At 30.9% G+C, this 15,044-nt stretch overlaps 3 protein-coding genes across 3 annotated transcripts; 1 reads left to right on the top strand and 2 right to left on the bottom strand.

Moving 5' to 3' along the window:
* LOC109358558 lies at positions 221-761 on the bottom strand. The gene has a single exon (XM_019602851.1). The coding sequence runs from the start codon at positions 688-690 to the stop codon at positions 277-279; it is 414 nt and encodes a 137-aa protein (XP_019458396.1). The 5' UTR covers positions 691-761; the 3' UTR covers positions 221-276.
* Positions 275-15,028, top strand: LOC109358556. The gene is made up of 2 exons (XM_019602849.1): positions 275-286; positions 14,260-15,028. Exon 2 carries the CDS (start codon positions 14,282-14,284, stop codon positions 14,786-14,788), a length of 507 nt encoding a protein of 168 aa, XP_019458394.1. The 5' UTR covers positions 275-286; positions 14,260-14,281; the 3' UTR covers positions 14,789-15,028.
* LOC109358557 (60S ribosomal protein L12-like) lies at positions 4,135-4,952 on the bottom strand. Its single transcript, XM_019602850.1, has one exon. The coding sequence runs from the start codon at positions 4,892-4,894 to the stop codon at positions 4,394-4,396; it is 501 nt and encodes a 166-aa protein (XP_019458395.1). The 5' UTR covers positions 4,895-4,952; the 3' UTR covers positions 4,135-4,393.

Here is a 15,044-nt window from a genome sequence, read left to right on the forward strand (position 1 = left end):
AATCATTGTTGACTCTTAAATAAAAGTAATTCATCAAATGATTCACATTTGATATGATAATATACACCTGCTTTTTTTTCCATCATTGAATAATATTTAATAGTTGGAAACGCATCACAGGGATGATTATTTACATAAGATCCATATTTGAACTTAATCACTATCATATGACATATCAATAGATACATTGGCTAACAATAAGGTAAGAGAATTAGTACTATGGTGTAATGGTAAGAATTTAGAAAGTGAGTTATATATTAGGCACAACAATACATATCAAACACATGTCTGAACAGAATTATTGGCTTTGATAATGTTGTTTCTGCGAGTTACCCTTACATGGTGCACAATCATAGCTAAGAACACAACAAAAGCAACACCAAATATAATACAAGCTATAACACCAGGTCCTAATTGTTTACCACCTTTCTCTGATGTTGACCCTTTGCTTTCATGAATTTGAGTAGCTTCAACTTGAGCAGCTAAAGGCAATGGTGAACATTTTGATGCAGCACATGGGTCATTGGTCTCTGGCTTCTTTGCATTTGGATGGAAAAAGTTGTATGCTGATGGTGGGAAAGCTTCAGGGTTCTCATAAGCAAGACCATGGGGTGCTCTTTCTTGGCCTATAACAGCTGAGACAAGTGCTATAGAAAGGAGGAAAAAGAAGGAGAAACTAATGGGGTTCATGTTTGTGTCTTTCGGTTTTGTTGTATGATACACTTTGAAGAAGTGGTAGTAGCTTTTGGGATGAAAAATTGTGGGTTGGTTGCACTGGCTTTTATAATGCTGAGGTCCCAAGTGAAGTGATTGTTCCTTGGACTTGAATAAAGATTTATGTGTTGGGAAAATGAGAATAATGAAGGGGAACAAAATTATGTTTTGGTTGTCCCCAACCCCAACATTGAACTCTTTGTAATTCCTATGCTACCCATGTTTAAATGTTGGTTATGCTTAGATTTACAAGTCATTTATGATTAATTGAGTTTGTAACTTTAAGTAAAAGAAGTGTATTAGTTGGGGTAGCTAGGAAATAAAGGTTATATACTCATATGGCCTCTTGTGAAAACCTTATAGATTATAATTTTGCCATTTTTTGTTCTCTTGAAGTGGTTCCAAGAATGATGCTTATACTTGAGTAAGTAGGGACCTTGGGTGCTTATATTTTCTCATGGTTCATGTACTTGAGTATGTAGATTACTCAAATGCATACTATGCGAGTAATAATTAATCAAAAAATCCTGGCTCAATTTAAACATTAATCATCAGCTTAAAGTAAACCCTTCTTCTCTCTATGGTGCATTTGGATATTGGTACATTATAATCTGTTTCCTTGGTATCTCATTACAAATTCACATGTTAGTAATAAATTGAACTTTTGTTCAACTTTTTGCAAATGGTTATGAAAATGAGGCTTAATAAAAAGTCATTGGCTACTATATTAGGGACTGGGTTTATGCTTAGCTTACCCGGTAAGTGGAAAACTATATGAAATAGAAGCATGGGGTTGCCTTAGCTTGGAGGGACAGCAAAGGCACTGTTTGGCATGCCATGCCACATTATTACCATACCACAAATTAAAGCGCATGCAAGAAGTGGTGAATATCAAATGTGTTGTTATTCCACTCAGACATCCCATTCTTCTGCTTCATATGCATCATGTAATAGATGTTAATCAAAAACCTATTCAAGATATAATCACATAAGGGGAAATCAAACTTATTTCTTAAGTATGAGAATCTCATAACTTAAGTACCGTATTGAGTTGGTTATGTTATCGAAAATAGAACTTGTAATTTTTTGTTATAAACGCAAATGTTCCCTTCATATCATTATTGGGTAAATTCCTGTATATAATTACAAATGTATCCTAGGCACACTCACAAGACGTGAATTTTACTACAAGTTTGGGTTCCACCGATATAAGTGTGCCTCATCAATTCATAACTTAATGCATTCCTCTCATTAGGCGCATGTGCATGTGACACATGGTTGTGCATAGCTCTTTGATATACTTATTATTTATCTAGGCTGGTCCTATATCTAACATTTGTTAAATGAAATAGTATATGAATTGATTTATAAACAGGAGGTAGTTGATGAAGCAAAGCAAATGATGTTAAGAAAGCAACAAGTTTCCTCAAGATGAGAGAAATTACTTGAATCGGTTAGAGTTGTTGTATACTTGACCTCAATGTCTCTTCTTAAAATAGAGGAATCTAAACAATGTATTGATTTAATAGTATAAAGTCACGCTAGATCCTCAAATAATCAAAAAGTTCAGAGTTCAATTTTTATGAGTCATACTAAGTTGAATGGATAGCTATACACCCCAAAAGAGATTAGTGTGAGCATACCCTTAATAGTAAAAAATATTGAGAATCTCTAATTTACTACTTTCAGTTAAGCAATTCGACCTTGAGGTTAAGAAATTGTTCGAAAATTAAAAGAAATATATTATGGTCACATTTAATCCCATTAGAGAATCAATATAAAAGCCACTATATTTTGACTGACAAATAATATGATGACTGAATTTATTATATATATACAAAAAAATTAAACTATGAATGATTAATGAATAATCATATGAAATTCAAAAGAGGAAGACATCCACAAATGCTTCATCTCTGATAATTCCTATCTACCACTGGAATTGTTTTAAGCGACGTCTCCCTATTCATTTGTAGAATATGGACGCTATTGCAAATATACAATGCAAGTCATGTCTTAATTAAAAGCTTAAAACAATCACAAATTGGCAATACCATCTTCTTCAGCATCAAAATCTTCATCTATATCTTCCAGGATGGTTTCTAGTTTGGGAATAATGGAGGGCTTCTGAGTGAAATCCAGAAGCGAAGGTGCAACCTCCATCCAGGGCTTCTTCATCATCGTTTGCCTAAGCTCTCTTGCCATTGTTATTTAACAAATGTTTAATATAATAAAGGCCGGCTTTGTATGAGTTGGACGATACGAAAGAAGCTTTTATTCTTATATGACAATCTCTCTCTCTGTGTCCCTTAATGAAACAGAGAGAGACAAATAATATCGAATGGAGTGACTCAACAAATTCTAACTTGAAAATTAGAAGGGAGATAATTGTGAAGCTATTGATTGATTTTGAATGAATGAGCATATAAGAGATTAAGAGCTATATATACATGTACAGAATATAGTGGTTGAGGTTATGGTTATAAACCGAGGGATGGGAGGAAAGTAAGGAGAGCATAACTAGGAGACACAGAGGCAATGGTTTGGAGACAGACAAGGCCAAAAAACGTGGTAAAGTGAAAAAATAGGTTAATCCCATTGATCGGTGGGTAACAAACATTGAAACAATGGCTGAGCAAAAACAAGACAGACGATCAAACATTCCACGGAGCTCAGAACCTAGTAAGAAATATATGGCCAAATCACGAGACATAACTTATTCTAAACATTATTTTGTTGGTTATAGCCAAATTGTGAATAGTTTAAGTTTTTTAAGTGAGTTTTGTTAGATGCTTACTTAGATAAAAGACTAAAAGTAAAATAAAAATAATTTGATATGTTGCAGGAAGTGGTTAGATTTGTATTTTTCAAATAACACTATTGAAAAAACAAAGACAAAAATGAAAAAATCTACGCCAAAATCCCAAGGCAGGAATCTTGAATAATTTGCCAAGCCCTTCAGAAGTACTTGAGCACCCTTCGTTAATATAGGAGCTTAACAAATTCAGTCCAAATTTAAACTAATTTATAGCTGCACACATAGCACTGCTCTTTACTTATTGAAGAGCAAGATCTACAAAAAAAATCATGATCCATCACCTGGATCTCAAAAATTTGCCTACATAATATGTGAGAAAAATCACATGGAAAAGCACTCAGCAGCACAGTACTGAGTTGTGACACAAGAAGCACAAAATCAAAAGGACAATGAATGAATAATTGCCTTTTAGCTGGACGAGGTTTTGGATGATAAATATAAGACAAACAACTTAACTGTTTTTACAAGGAACACTCTCCTAGAGAACCACAAAATGGGAAGAATAAATTCAATCTCCAGAAATAACCTAATCCAATCCCCACGATAAAGAAGCATGAAATATAAAATTCAAACAGAAGCTCATATACCCATCAAGCTATCTAAAACAAAGGATAATACCGTTATACTTATCTTATCTAACTCAATCTAATTCATATCTCATCTAACAAAAAATATAAAGACAGTGCATTAAAAGGCTGAAACTCTCTGATCACATCATAAAATCATAAACAACAATGTTATCATCGGGCTAAAGCAATTAATCTCACAAAATTACCGAAAACAATAATCAAATTTATAAAACTAAAGCAGTGATGACAGTAATAATAAGATAAAACAAATAACAAAACCTCATCCTACTCCTCAATCCTGAGGCACTTCAACATCACCATCATCAATCTCCGTTTGCAAATCCTTCGGATCCTTTCCATCAACGGTGCAACCTACAGACACGCACGTGCCAAGTATCTCCTTCACAGTGCCGCTGAGCTCCTTCGCCATCGACCTCGGCCTCATAACCCTAGCGATTTCGATAACGTCATCGAGAGAAATGTTACCGTTGTGCTTTATGTTCTTCGTCTTCTTCCTATCCCTTTCTGGCTCCTTCAACGCTTTAATGACAAGCGCCGCTGCTGACGGAACCACCGACACCTTCGCCTGACGATTCTGCACCGTCAGCTTCACCGTCACTCTCAGTCCCTTCCAGTCTTTCGCGGTTTCCTTTGCGATGTCTTCTCCGATCTTCTTGGGAGAGAGACCGAGTGGTCCGATCTTCGGAGCGAGTGAACTGGCCGCGCCGACTTCGCCGCCAGTGACTCTGACATAGACGTCGACGACTTGAGAGGGATCGAACTTTGGCGGCATTTTCGCTGAATCGGAGAATTAGGGTTTCAAGAGTAATCAGAACGCAAGGGTAGAAAAAGGGAGAGTATATATATGAACGAAGGCACTAGGGTTTTGTTGGACAAAAGCGTCTTTAGAGTAAATGATGAGGATATATACGTCTTTTAAGAGTTTTCTCTTTTATTGGGCTATACCAGTGTCATGTTCCTGGCCCAATTAAAAAGGAAACATGTTAGTGGTTTCTTGACTTCTATTCGAATTTAATAATATTATTAGTAATTTTATTAACATATGTCGTTTTTTGGGCATAATTAATTTTTTTATCCTTCAACTTGGGTCTCCAAAGGGAATTAGTCCATGTCGCTTTTTTATTTTGAGTCATCGGTAAAATGTACATGGACCAAATCATGCAAAATCGCGAGAGATTTAGACGAGTAGGCGACACCGAGGAGGTGATAGAGGGCGTGGAAGCTCAAAGTGCAGTGTTTCATTATTTAGTGACGGTGTGTTTTGGCACTATTAAGGTATTTTTCATTGTTGTGAGTAAAGAATTAATTTATTTCGGAGAGTTTAGTTGATCATCTCAATAAGTGTCACTCTCAATAATTAAACTATTGACTTTTGGTCATCTTAATAATTAGGAGGGTTTTACACGACTAGACTAACATTTTGTTGATATTTAATGTTAGGATGTTGATCACTAGCAAAGTTCCTTTTTTTATGTGTTGATGCACCCGATAAAGCTAAAACGAAGCAAATTAAAATTGGAAAAACAAAATTAATTGATTGTGAATTAAGATTTGATTGAGATCTAGTATGTGGATAAAGGTATTAAATTAAAATGGAGGGTGGGTGGATGAACTCCAATATTGGATTGAGATTGTAACAAATGAGAGAAAAAGAATTTTCAAAGATTATGATTTGAAGTTATTTTTCAATAAAAAATTTAAAAAATATATTTCTCTTTTATACTATACTCTCTAATCCTAAAGAAGAGTTGCAAAAATAAAAGTAAAAGGGACATGTTATGTTATGAAATTATAATGATATGAAATTTATATTTTAAAAGTAAGAACTCATCAATACTATATTGAAGAACATATTCAGTACCAAAGACAAAGAATAACTCATCTTTAAAAGCAAAATTTAATCAACAAATTATTGATTTAGTTCTATAAGGCTGCTAAATCTCAAAAATACCAAAATATCAATAGGTCTATTCTTGATAATAACACTTATTAAAAGATAGTTGCACATTTTGAATACATTTGTTTGTATCCAAAAAATTGAGAAGATATAATTGGTAATATAAAAATAAAGAGAATAACTTTGCTCTTCTAAAACATATCTTCATGCATTATTGTGTTTCACCAATTCTCGATGAGGCTAATATATCAACTAGATAACTTCCTCAACCATAATTTTTTTCATTAAAACAAAGAACTTACAAGTTATAACGTGCATGACTCTCGTGGAATTACAAAACATGATTTAAACTCTAAACACGTTAAACGCCACACGTGAAGATACCATGGATATATCCATTGTCATATTTATAACACTGAGTAACAAATAAATACATTATTGTTGTATATATCCATACTTATCCATAGTCATGTCCACACACATGCTCCTATGCACGCTATTGGTTGAGGGTCCATATATGTCCACATACATATATTCTTCCTATTCGATTTGGTTTCTCACATTTATCCTCACAGTATATGCAATCATATTCGAGCCAATAAAATTTATAGGTGTGTGAGGCTAATTCTCTGAGTATTTTTTCATTCATAAGATTCGAATCCAAAGCTTTACTTAAAGGGAATCAAACATGTATCACTTGAACCAACACATTTAATACTTATATTCTTAATATGGCTTTTGATAACTTAAATTGGCCAATTAATTTGAATATATCCGCATATATAGTTGAGTGTTACGTTTAAAAATGGCATTTTATTTAATATTAAAAATGATAAATACTATTATATAATATCAGCTAGCAAGTTTAATGCTTACTTATCTAAACAATTGTGTAATAATAAGAACCAAATAATTAAGAAATTAGTGTGCGATAATTAATAACCTTGGCATTCCAAGAGGAAATCATTATTACCTCATAGGAAAGTAAGAATATATTATCATACTTTAAACAAAATGTTTTCTTTTTAGAATATAATTACTGTCACTAAAAAGTAATAATTCATTGTTAAATATATTTCATGTATAATAGTTTATACAATTATACCATTTAACTTAAAATATTTGTAAATTTCACAACATTCAAATATTTATTCAATTTTTATTAAAAAGAAGCTTATCTTGAACTTGAACTTGATGTTGAACTATTGATGTGACAAACTTGAGGCAAGTTCTCAGACACAACCAATAATACAACACCTTGTAGGGGTGGATGTTGTGAGAAATACGTTTAAAGAAGTAAAAAATATATTGAAAAGAATAGTGTTTGAATTTTTAAATTCTTAAATATACAACTTATAATACAAATTCTTAACAATTATATTTACTCTAGTTTTTAACATTTTCCTAAGTCATATTAGAGCGTAGGTCCATTTAAACTTTGAGCTGCTAAAAAATATCATATAATTTTGTAATAAAAACAAAACTAAAGAAAATGATGCTTTTTCCTCTTCCTTAGCTTCAAATAAAGGTAGATGCTCCAAGTTGTAAGTGTCACCTTTTAGTGGTCAAGCATACCCCACAACTCAATGCCATGCATTATGCATATATCTTGGCAAGTCATTATCTATATAGTTAGCATGATTAATGAAATACCACCTTGTTATGGAGAGAGAACAAAATATCAAATATAATATAGACAAAAAATGCCACCAAGTAGTGTTAGCTCATTTAGCTATTAAGTAATGGTGAGACATATAGCATTAGTTGATAGTTAACAACTTTATAATTGATCAGATACCCCACATCACCAGAGTATATTTGTTGTCTCATTTAATGTATCACTCAATATACTATTACTTGTGATTGATTGAAAAATATATATAAGTTAAAATTTTAATAATTAAGTATTTTTTTGACCAATCATAAATTGTGACATATATTATAGTACAATCTTTTAGGATAGAAGATTTCCTCAGTAATCACCAAAAAATATGTTTAGTGTTAAAATATCAGACATAAAAGGACCAACAAGAAAATTGGTCTTTTAAATTGTCCAATCTTACTTTCAACTTGATATGTATATTATAGGATTTCAAATTTGTTGGGTGTTTTTTTTTGTTTCTCACATGTATCCTCGCATAAGTATGTGGGACTAATTTTTCCAATGAGCATTTTTTCCATCCACAAGACTCGAACTTGGATTCTTGCTTAAGGGGAATTAAGCATGTACCACTTGAACCAACGTCCATTGGTAATTAAGGATATGCTCTAAGAATTTGATGTATGTCAGAACTTAGAAGAGATGAGAAAAAAACATGATTGAATGAGAAAGAGGGGAGATTATGCATAGAAATGAAAACTAAGTGTAAGAAGAAAGTGTGTAACTTCTTATTGTTTAAACAAAGATACACTGTCTTCTATTTATAGTATGGAGTTTCAACTTATAACTAATTCCTAATCAACTAACTTCTATATTTGGCAAATCCTAACAACTTTACCTACTTTCTTTCCTATACTTGAATTACACTTTTCTACTTTAACGATGTAAACCTCGCATATCACATATATGAAATAATCTTAAAGTAGATTGTTAATTAACGTTGTAAATCAACTACCAAACATAAAGTTTTTCATCAAATGTTTATAAAAGATAACACAATAAAAATTTAATAAAGCTTATTAAAATAATCCTTGTTAGAGGAATCTTCCTAAGGCTTCCACTTGTTTTCTCTAAATAAATAAATAAAAATTGTTTTGGAGTTAATGAAGTTTGTTCTTTAAGATCTAGATTTGGATGCTTTTGGGTTTTTAATGTATACATTACTTACAAGTGGATTTAGCATTATTAACCACTGAAACCACTCCTTAATCAAAAAAGGATGGAAGATAATAGTAACCTTCCAAAGGGACAACATCTACTATCCAATTCGTTTTATAATTTTTAATTTTAAAATTTATGTACATGATTTAATAAGTTATTAATTGTTGTAGAAATTTAATACAATTTGATAAAGTAACTGCATTAAAATTGTCAATAGTTATTACTTAAATAGCAAAAGAGGTGAGATGTCAATTTATGTATAAATTATTAGTGGAATTTTACATAATATTCTTTAAGATAAGAAGTATTTCCCAGTCCATTTTATCGCAATTAAAAGTCAAAGTGGTGGACATGCCTTCAGAAAAAAGTTAACAAAATAAAATATATACGTATTCTTTGATTCATCGAAACTCACAATTTGTGAAGTGTAAACTGTAATTAACATGCAATATTATTATGTTGGCATGAGGAATAAGATTATATACATGCACTGTCGTGCCTGTTAACCTACTTTCCTGTCGTTTGTAATGTATAGTTTGTATTTTATAAATTCAAATATAATTTTTTGCGCTAAATTTACGGTTGAATTTATTCAATTAATCTAATATTCAATTTTGTAAATACACTTTTAAAATAAGAAAATAATAAGGATAAAATAAGAAAATAATATTATATGGTTTTTTGGTAGAAATAAAAAGATAATGAGGGCAAAATAGGAAAACACAAATTACACCATGATGAGTGGTTATTTTGTGTTTTCCCTTTATTAATAGTATAGATATACATGAATCAGAATCCAATTTAGGACACAGATTTAAGCTGTCCATAATTAAAGTCACATGTTGGGTATTTAATTTGATTTGGATAATGATTAACCCATTCCTGCAGCAATGGCATGTTAAGTTTATATGCTTCTCAAACATAAGTGCATCCAAATAAAATAAAAAATGTACTTAAAATTTGGTGTATAATTGAGCACAGTACTATATTGGATGATGATCCTCATGTGGCATGTTTATATGGTCATTACTTAGAATAAAATTTAATACATTGTTTACATTCTTCAATCTTATCGATTGTACCAATCCTTTCATCTTTATATTTTCTATATATAAATCAATTCGTCAAGGACGATTAACTTCATAGGGTTTTGTTCTCTATATTTTTTAATAATAAAAATTCATCTTTAAAAACTTAATTAATTCCATAATTGAATTGCATCAACACGTTAGTCTTTTTTAAAACACAGTCTTATATTTACGTATTGTTATTTTTCATCTATTTGTTAAGACATGTGTTGGCTGTAAAATGCAACATTATCTACATATATAAATTTTATTAGATCAGAAGTTATTGGTAAATTATCCAGTTGAATGCTTTATTTTGTTTATTCATATGCATTAAAGTATCCTCCAGTCCATATTAATCGTCAAAATAAACTTTACATATTCTAATAAAACATTTTTCATGTATATAATATTAATTGAATTTCTAACATATTTAAGAAATTTAATTATTTAACCAGTATAGTAGGCTTGTATCAACAAAACATTGATATAGTAATGTATGTAAGACATTATTAAATTATCAAGGTTGAAAGTTTAACTTCTAAGAGAGACATTTGTTGAAAGGAACAATCACAAATCCGAAAATAGAGAGTTACTCTTGATAATAATGCAGATGAGTAGCTGGTCTCCTATAAATAATGCAGCCAAAAGATGAATAGGGTGTTTCAATCATTTATTATTTACTTTTGAATTATTGCTCCATTATCTGGATATGGATATTAGCATAATAGCATCTGAACGGAATATATAATATTACAGTGAATATTACAAAAAGCAATGTGCCTCATTGTCTTTTTCCTTTTCTTTTTTCTTTTGAGAAAAGACTAAAGTATTGATATTTGACAGCTGAAACAACATTGAGCATCTATGTTTTCTTTGTGCGCCAAAAAAGAAACCGAATCACTTTATTTATTTAATGAAAAACAATACCACTCTACAAATTTAATTTTAAAATCATGTTTCTTATTTGTGTCATCCAGCCAAAAAAAAATCCCAAATCACTTCATTTACTTTTTGAACAAAGGATATCACCCTATAAAATTAATTTATGAATTATCTTACATACGGTAAAATATATTAAGGCTGTGGTAATATTAAAAAATAACTAATTTATAATTGACATCACACTTTAACCAGTTTATAGATTTATTTGAGAAAATGACATATTTTTTAGAGTTAGGGGCTCCTTAGGTAAAGATAAGGATATGTTTTCTAAACATGTTCTAAAATTTGTCTCAAATTTATTATAATATGTCATATCAGTTAAAAAAAATTATTCATAACTTTATCTATTTTTGTTTTATTATAATTGATTTGATATAGACTTATGAATATGGGACTATAAATTCCCACTCCTTCGTTATGGAGTATGTGGCCCCCACATTGACTAATAGTATTATCTACGGAATTGGTGGATAAACGAGTATAACAAAAACATAAATTTTGAGATAAGTACTGATTAAAAGCAACATCCTTAATTTAAAAAGATAAATTCAGAAATACATAATGAAAAAAGTATATCGTCCCATTATTTTGTATAATTAAAATGGGCAATGGCAGAAGGATAATTGGACTGAGAAGCTATGATAAAATAGTATGGACATATTCAGTCCAAAAAATATATCATTGTTTATGATTAGTCAAAAAATACTTAATTTTTAAAAAATTTACTTAAATATATTTTTCACTCAATTACAAGTTGTACAAAAGATCGTGAAACAATAGATATATTCCCGATAAATTATGGGTAGATCATGGAATGTCCCAATTGAGAGCATAATAACGAGTGTGGAGAAGGATTAGGTGGCAATGAGGAAGGAGTGAAGAAGGATGAATGGGGCCTACATCACGTGCCATCATACTCCTATTAATCCATTGGCACCACGTGTCTATTCATTACCGTAACACGTGTCGTACTCCTCGAACGTCTAAATAGGACCACTTTTGTCCTCTTTTCTGGAACCAGATCAGGTGAACGGAACCGCTTTCACTTCGCGACAAAATTTCGAACTCCTACGCTCCTTTCCTTCAATGCTTCTCGCTTTCCCCAAACTACTTTTCTCACACGCTACCCAACATCTTGGATGCAAATATTATATATCAATAATACGTTGGTTTAGTAGTGTAAAAGCTATCGGATTTCAAAGTTAAGATTTTGATTTCTGGGAATTGATACTTATTTAGGAGGGACATCTATGAATCCAGAAAGAAATTAGTTACTTACCCATAAGATAAATAGATACTCTTAGATATAATCATCAATTAAGGAAATCCACTCCCTTTTTATAAAACCATTTGTTCAAGATGTAGTATTTCAATTATAATTCTTTTTCTATCATGTCCAATAATACTATGACTCTCATGTAATAATAGATTCTTCATAAAGGTCCAATATACATAAATCATTAGTTAAACAGCATTTCCAGTCACCAGTGAGAACTCATATAAAACCAAAACTAACATTATGCATTGCACATGAGAACGACTTTTGCTTGCACACAATATAACGTTTATTTAGTTAACTTAAATTTAAACTGTTAGGCACACTCTAACAATTTACAAACTTAAAAAGGGGGTCATAATTTTGTACTCATTAAAGCTAATATTTTAATTTTAGAGATAGTTTTCACCTATTAGCTAGGAGACATGTAAACCAAAATAAACTAATTTTTCGATGTATAAAATTATCCTAAAATCTCGACCTTTTTCCCTTATATCAAAATTTTATGAGAGTGTAAATTATTGTTAGGGGCAATCACATAATGCGAAAATGTTTAGTTCCTTTGCTATAAGGTAAAATATCATATATTAACACCACGTTGATTTAGTGGTGTAAAATTATACTAGATTCCTATAAATATCAATATGTCAAAAGTTTGATTCCTGATAGTAACATTTGTTGGGAGATACAATTATATATCTCAAGAGTGATTAATTCTTTACTCAAAAGTTAAGAAAATATCATTAATAGTACAAAAAAAGTCATATTATACTAAAAAAACATGTTTACCATTAAATTCAACTTCTTGCACAAATTAAAAGACAGTCTTATATAGAATGCCAAAAAATATATACATGGTCTAAAACTCTTTATATGTCACATCTTTCAACATGTTTATAAATGATAAAACTATGATGTATGTGCCCACAAATCGAGGGCAAATTCTAACTATCTCAAAATTATGTGACATAATATATATCAGTCATTTTCTAATCATACTTTCTACTAGGTCTTTTATCATTTTAATGTTTTTATGTTATTTACTTTTTTTTTGATATTTTAAAATTTTAATATATACTTGTCATATCCTTATTTGTTAATTCTCTTCTTTACCACATATTTCTTAATTTCTATTAATTTACTTTAAAATATGAATTAAACGATATTATTTTAATCATATATCAAGTTTTACATCATTCAATAGTTTTTGAAACTAAGCATGTAACCTTGAGCATATAAAGATATGGCAAATTTGAGTATAAATGAGAATCAATGCAAGTTAAATACTCATTTTGTTCATAACTTTTGATATTTTAACTCTTTTTATTATTTATAATTTTTATGTTTTATAAACTCAATACATATTTGCATTTTTACTTTTCAATTATATAATTATTTATTATTCATTTTCATGTACTATTGATTTATTTATAATGTAATTTTAATATGAATTAAATGAACTTATTTTAGTCAATGTATCAAATATTTACACTTTTTAATTATTTATTAAAATATACACACATCAAAATATATAAAATGGAAAAAATATATTAAATCATAAGATGTAATCATATCGATTAACATACAATTATGAAAGACATATCCTTATAGGTATCCCTCTATCATATTACTCACGGTATAGACTAGGCCCATGTCTATCCCATACACAACTTCCCAAACAATGATACAATTGTAATGATGTGAAAAGAGAAAAAAGAAAAGTACTAATCAAAAATACATTATTTAATATTTATGTATTCATATTTAAACTTTACACTAATAATACATAAATATTAAATAATATTAGTCCAAATCAGTATATACCAATGATGTTAATTCAAGTAGTACATGTTTGATTCTCCTTAAGCAAGAATTCAAGTTTGTAGATGGAAAAAATGCATGTTAGAGAGTTAGCTTTATATAATTGTGGTTGTTCTCAACTCGGACAGAATTGACTCCGGTATACCTATGACAAACCAAACAAAAGTCCAAATCATATATAGTATTGATTGCAGGAGAGAGAAATGAGAGAGTGAGTTATCCACAATAATTGATTATTTTGTTTTAATAAGCTCTCTCTATAAAGTGTTGAAAGGTGTTTGTTGAGTTTACTAACGAAAACAAAAGAAAGAAAGTAAAGCAAGTGAAGCACCATGGCAACGAGCAAAAGCCACCACATTTCTACACCTAACTACCGTTTCCTCCCCATCTTAGAAACGGAATATTCCCTCTCCGATTCACCTTCCTTCGATTTCGACGACTCAGATCTCTTCAACTCACCCCCATCCAACGACTCACACGACTTCCGCAAAACCCTTCACTCTTCTCGCTATTCCAAATCTTCTTCTTCTCCTTCCGTTTCCACCTCTCTCCGCCCCGCTTCTCTTCCGGTCAACGTTCCTGACTGGTCAAAGATCCTAGGCCGCGAGTACAGAGGGAATCGGAAAAAGGATAACCTCTACGACGATGACGATGATGATGACGTCAGCGATGACGGTGGTGGTGGTGGTGGTGGTGGGAGAGTGCCGCCGCATGAGTATCTTGCGAGGACGAGAATGGCTTCTTTGTCTGTGCACGAAGGAGTAGGGAGAACCCTCAAAGGACGAGATCTCAGTAGGGTTCGAAATGCAATTTGGGCTAAAACTGGGTTTCAAGATTAGAGAGAGAGCGCAATTTAACAACCATTATTCATCAATTTTTCTTCTCTTTTATCACAGTTTTGCTTTAATTTTCTCTATTAATAACTAGCAACTTTTGCGGAGTCTTAATTTTTTGTTTATTATTATCATTTTACATGTATGAGATGAGATGAGGATTTTTATATCGAAATCTGAAATTTGTATTACAGTCAAATATTAACAAGGCTCTTTTTTCATTACTATATTGTTCTTGTTGTTTTAGGTTCTGAGTTTCTAC

This window comes from Lupinus angustifolius, chromosome LG10 (genome assembly GCF_001865875.1).
Source record: "Lupinus angustifolius cultivar Tanjil chromosome LG10, LupAngTanjil_v1.0, whole genome shotgun sequence".
NCBI lineage: Eukaryota > Viridiplantae > Streptophyta > Magnoliopsida > Fabales > Fabaceae > Lupinus > Lupinus angustifolius.

What these genes read in the sequence shown, in the direction of transcription:
- LOC109358558 (XM_019602851.1), bottom strand. Translation starts at nt 690, where the DNA reads ATGAACCCCATTAGTTTCTCCTTCTTTTTCCTCCTTTCTATAGCACTT.
- LOC109358557 (XM_019602850.1), bottom strand. Translation starts at nt 4,894, where the DNA reads ATGCCGCCAAAGTTCGATCCCTCTCAAGTCGTCGACGTCTATGTCAGA.
- LOC109358556 (XM_019602849.1), top strand. Translation starts at nt 14,282, where the DNA reads ATGGCAACGAGCAAAAGCCACCACATTTCTACACCTAACTACCGTTTC.